At 43.3% G+C, this 6,000-nt stretch overlaps 1 protein-coding gene across 1 annotated transcript; it reads left to right on the top strand.

The window, feature by feature from the left end:
* Positions 1–871: 871 nt before the first annotated feature.
* On the top strand, positions 872–2,621 carry LOC149817755 (uncharacterized). The gene is made up of 2 exons (XM_089986070.1): positions 872–2,374; positions 2,484–2,621. The coding sequence occupies exons 1-2, from the start codon at positions 872–874 to the stop codon at positions 2,583–2,585; spliced, it is 1,605 nt and encodes a 534-aa protein (XP_089842196.1). The 3' UTR covers positions 2,586–2,621.
* Positions 2,622–6,000: the final 3,379 nt, after the last annotated feature.

Genomic DNA, 6,000 nt, shown 5'->3' on the forward strand with positions numbered 1-6,000 from the left:
CTTGTGTTTACGCTCTTCATCTTAACAGGGTGGGAGCAAGCAAAACCAACCAATATGTGTGTGCCTCCTTCCCCATTGCACGCCTTCTACACGGTGTCCCCTCAACCCCCGGGGTGAAGGGCTCACCACTCCCCCCTCCATTCTTTGCTATTTTAGGCCTTCAATCCCCCTGTTCCTTCGTTGCATCTCATGTTCTCAATGGGGATCCTATTTTGCAAATTCTTTCCTACCCCGTATTTTGTAAAAAGCTCGGAAGGAATTCCTCCACATCCTTTTCCTATATCAAACCTCAAGTCATCATCCATAATTTGTTCATTTTCAACCACAAGTTCCACAGTAATCATTTTATATAGAAAATGTTACAACAGAGCCATTATTAAAGGATACTTACTCCCCCAATAGAATGTAAAGCCTCACCATAGGAAATCATTAAACGAAGGGGCAGTGCGGTAACCTTGTGCTTTTACACCCCTGGTCAGGAAACGTATTTAATAGGGGAAGAGGAAAAGAAAAGAGGAACCAAAAGACAGCCGAGGATGGGGTGCAACCTGGCAGGAATACAGCATGCTCCTCTCTCCCCAGCCTTCCACAGTACTTATCTTTCTCTCTCCCCATCTAAACCCACCACAGGTGGGGAATAAGAAGGTGCATTTGTTTGTTCATGTTGCGTCCTTTCGTGTGAGGGTAACTCAAAGGTATCTTCATCAGCGGCTACTTTGGTTTTCCTTCGGTTGGTTTTCTGTGTCTTTCATTTGAGTTGTGTTTTGGTTGGTGAAAGAAAGAGAAAAGTTTTCCTTCGGTTGGTTTTCTGTGTGTCCTTCATTTGAGTTGTGTTTTGGTGGGTGAAAGAGAAAAAACTGAGGGAAGAGAGATGAAAACGAAGGAGAACAACAGGAACGTGGAGAAGTTGGTGTGGGATCAGGTGGCGAAGGGGAACCCCAGGGGCAGCGGCAACGGGATCATGGGGAGCGCCACCAGGCTAATGACCTACACCATCCTCTTCTTCGCCATCACCTACCTCATCTACTTCCTCAACCTCCTCCTCTCCGCCCGCTCCTGCCCTCCCCAGCTTCCTTCCTGCGACTCCTCCTGCAATTCTTCCTCCGATTCCGCCGCCGCCGCTGTCGCTGCCGTCGACCGGATCGCTTTGCCGGCGTCAACCAACATCACCACCACGGCTCCGACGGCGAATTCGACAAAAAGGGCGGTGAGTTCGACGAAGAAGCCGGCGGAGACGGATTTGAAGCACATTGTGTTCGGGATCGCGGCGTCGGCGAGCCTGTGGGAGAGGAGGAAGGAGTACATAAAGCTGTGGTGGAGGCCCGGGGAGATGAGGGGGACGGTGTGGCTGGACAAGCCGGTGAAGCAGCGGCGAGGGGAGAGGCTACCGCCTGTGAGGATCTCCGGCGACACGTCCCGGTTCGCGTACACGAACCGGCAGGGCCACCGGTCGGCGATCCGGATATCGCGGATCGTCTCGGAGACGGTGCGGCTGAAGCTGGACGGGGTGCACTGGTTCGTGATGGGCGACGACGACACCGTCTTCGTGCCGGACAACCTGATCCGGGTGTTGTCCAAGTACGACCACCGGCAGTTCTACTACATCGGCGCGCCGTCGGAGAGCCACCTCCAGAACATCTACTTCTCGTACAGCATGGCATACGGCGGCGGCGGCTTCGCCATCAGCTACCCGCTGGCGGTGGCGGTGGAGCGGATACAAGACCGCTGCATTCAGAGGTACCCGGGGTTGTACGGCAGCGACGACCGGATGCAGGCCTGCATGGCGGAGCTCGGCGTGCCGCTCACGAAGGAGCCCGGCTTCCATCAGTACGATGTCTACGGGAACCTCTTCGGCCTCCTGGCGGCGCACCCGGTGGCGCCGCTCGTCTCGCTCCACCACCTCGACGTGGTGGAGCCCGTCTTCCCCAACGCGTCGAGGGTGGAGGCGCTCCGCCGGCTGCTGGAGCCCATGCGGCTCGACTCCGCCGCGCTCATGCAGCAGTCCATCTGCTACGACAAGGCCCGAGAGTGGACCGTCTCCGTCTCGTGGGGCTTCGCCGTTCAGATATTCCGCGGCATCTTCTCCCCCCGAGAGATCGAGATGCCCGCCAGGACGTTCCTCAATTGGTACCGGCGCGCCGACTACACCGCCTACGCGTTCAACACCCGCCCCGTGAGCCGCCACCCCTGCCAGAAACCCTTCGTCTTCTACTACGAGAAGAGCCGGATCGACCGGAGGAGGCGCGGAGTCACGGTGACCCGATACAGTAAGTATCGGGTTCCGGAGCCGGAATGCAGGTGGAAGATGGTGTCTCCGGCGGTGATTCAGACGGTTGAGGTATACAAGAGACCGGATCCGCTTCTCTGGAGCAAGGTATTGATAAGAAATGCGAGACACCCATATGCGTTTTTTTGGTGTTTGTTAGTTTTGAAGTTTTGAAGAAAAAGAAAATGTTTTGATTGAGAATGCGTGTTATTTGCAGTCACCCCGAAGGAACTGTTGCCGGATTTTGCCGTTGGAGAAGAACGAGAGCTTTTTCATCGACGTTGGGCAATGCAGAGACGGGGAGATTAGTGTAACTTAGGCGTCCAAAAGCGGAGGCTTCTTTTTGTTTCTTCTCTTAACTCAATCCTCTTTATTTTTCCTTTGTTGGCAGAGAAAAATTGAACCAGGGAAGACAGGAAATGTTCATGGGTGTGTATAGAAATTACCTACTTCAAATTACTCTGTAGTCTATACCCATTTCCCCCCCCCTTTTTACAGCTTCATGACTGTTGTTACCATCTTCTTTGGATTCTTTCATTTATTTTTCGGCCATTCTTTCACCCAGTTGACAGTACATCACAAGTTCAAAACCCACGGGTGAAGCTAGGCCTATTCTCTGGTGGGTAGGGGACCTCAAGGGGTTTTGCTTTTACCAACGAGAGATGAAGTTTTTTCTTTGGATTATCTAAAAAAAAAACATTTAAATATGAAAGCAATTCTTCCTAAGATGGACAGTAGTCGTTGATGTTGATGGTAGGGTAGACACGTGAGAGTCTGGTATGGGTTGATTTCTTTTCTTTTCAGGTTCCTTTTGAATACTTTTAAAAAAGAAAAAAAGATGGCGCGTTTGGGGGAAAGATTTTTAACAGGTGGAGTCTCATAACTGTCTTCTGCTGTCTTTTCTTGGGCTTTGCCCGTAATCCGGGCAGAAAAGGGTGGTCATTTATTCTTCTCATTTATGAGAATTTGTCTAGTTTCGGTGGGAGTTTTATATCTCACAGACCTGAAAATTGGATGAAATTAATAGATTCTGACAGTCATATATGTACGTATTGGCTGTCTCATATACGTACTTTTTTTCAGTGTTATATGATGGTGTCAACTATGGACCTATGGACCTGGTAGCTTTTTGAAAAAATAAAACTTTGGACGTATGGTCCTCTGCATTTGTTCTAGTATCCGTTCCTTTTCAATGCATAACAGGCAAGAAGTTATATATATATATAAACTGAAATATGATTGCTGGTATAAGTTTTTTTTGCAAATCTAACCCATACTGCATTCTGCGTGGATCATCGAAATTGGATCAAGAAATGCAAATTTTTTTATGCTTGAATATTTATAAAAATTCTAAGTTATTGATTTTCATTCTTTAAAATATCATTCTTATACATTATAATTGAATGATTCAAGAGTATTTCTATAAAATCAATGGTTTAGATCACATTCATATGGTGAAATTTTTGAAAAAAAGTAAAAAAAATAAATATATAAAACTTAATGTGAAATTTTTGATTTTTTTTTTAAAACCTATAAAAATCTTGATTCATACCATGAAACATATTTGGTTGGTAAATATATTTCAGTTACCGTAACTAGAATATGTAAACTGAAAATACGAGAACTAATGTGTGAATTACAATTTTTATGATTTTTTTGTTATTTTCTCTTGAATCTTACCTTACATACGTGATCTATTGATTTGTTTTATAAGAACCTGCTCTTGAATCATTCGATTTTGATGCATAAACAAGATTTTTTTTAAGACTTTAAAATCAATGGCTCATAATCTTCATAAATATTCAAGCATTCAAAAATCAAAATTTTATTGAAAATACACAATCCAATGATTGATTCCTAGCAAATTCACCATGCTAAACCCATCCCCATGGTTGAATTTGCAAAAAAAGTGTTGAAAATGCCCATATTTCTATTTTTCATATTCTAGTGACTATAATATATATGAGTAATGCTATGCTGCTCCTAGAGTACTTACTCCCACCTAATAAAAGCTTTAGATTTTCCATTTTTTAAAACTTATTTTGTCGACCAGACTCTATAGATATGATCTATAAGCATTATTCAATAGAAAACAAGTTTTTGGTCATGTGATTATAGCATACATATATGTTTTTTGAGATCTTTAAAAATTAATGGCTCACAATGTTTCAAAATTTTATGACTTAAAAAATCTTAGTTTTATGTCAAAAAATCACGATCCAAACCATGACTCCTATCAAATAAATTATGTTGAGTACATTCATAAGGTTTAATCCAGAAGATACAATCAACAACCATGATTTATAATATGTGGGAGTAGGTACTCTTGGAGCACTGTAGCAATACTCTATATATATAAAAAAAGAGAGAGAAGTAGCTAAAGGTCTTTTTTCTTCTTTTTTTCATGTTTTTCTCAAATCTAACTATACAGATGTCTTCTATATTCTATATGCTTGATTTCATATGAATGAACTCTTGGATCATGTTATAAGATGTCTTCTATATTCTATATGCTTGATTTCATATGAATGGACTCTTGGATCATTGGATCATGTTATAAGGTTTGAAAATGAACATTGTACAATTTGATGGATCATGTTGAATTTCATATGAATGGACTCTTGGATCATTGGATTCCAACACGAGTAAGTTCTTATAAGGTTTGAAAACCAACAACTGTACAATTTTGATAAATATCTTATCTGAAAAATTCATGTTTTTTCATTAAAAAACACTATCGATCATGTTGAATGCATCTATGAGATTAGATTTGCAAAAAAGTACCGTGAATGCCCCCATTCACTTGTGGTAGGTTGGGATGGTAGTGGACCTGAGGGAAATGGGGCCCTAACAGGTCCGAAGATGAAGGCGGGGATGGAGGGTAGAATTTTGAGACGGGTCCGGAGTGGAGACCTCCCGGGTCCACTGCCATCCCTACTGGTGGGCTCTTAAATTTGATAGGTGATTAATGATTACTGACAACCATTCTGTGTTTTGTTTCTTTGAGGCCCTGTTGAATGAACATAAACTCCATTTTTTTTTGGTTTGTTTGGGAGCCTTTGACCATGCTAAGCATTTGGATGTGGCTTCTCTCTCTCTCTCTCTCTATATATATATATATATATATAAAAGCAAGCGGGGGTTGGGGTTAGGCAAAACTCCTGCAAGATTACATCAAAGATCATACAAATATAATCACATAGAAATCTATGAAGGATACCAGTCTGTAGGTTTATCCTTCCTCACCCGATTACAATTAAGGACCCCTATTTTAGTTAGACTTCTTGGTACATCTCTTATCCTCTTTGGTTATATGTGTTTTCAGATGTTATAACTTCTTGGTGACAATATAGAAACGCTGGTTTTATGAAGTGGTATCCCATGTGGTAAGCGGGGTCCCGTGTCAAGCTGAAGGCCCAGGATCGAATCCCTCTGCCACATGGGGGCGGCTGTTGTTCTGGTAAGGGTCAGCCTAACCTCAGCTTGCCTTCAAAATAAATAAATAAATAAATAGAAACGCTGGCTTCGTTTGGAATTCATCCTCATTGGGCGTATATTTTGGAAACGGTGGTTGTGATTGAATGTCATTGATGACGTTCAATTATGTTCACATTCATCTACGGTGGAATGCCCATTACTTAGTCAGACATTCATAGTCCCTTTGGGAAAGCTAAACTAGCATTGCTATGGTTCACGTGAATTTGTTGGCAGGCTGGCAGCTAATGTTGTCAATA

The sequence above is a fragment of the Nuphar pumila genome, chromosome 13 (assembly GCF_984573655.1).
Source record: "Nuphar pumila chromosome 13, dmNupPumi1.hap1.1, whole genome shotgun sequence".
Classification (NCBI taxonomy): domain Eukaryota; kingdom Viridiplantae; phylum Streptophyta; class Magnoliopsida; order Nymphaeales; family Nymphaeaceae; genus Nuphar; species Nuphar pumila.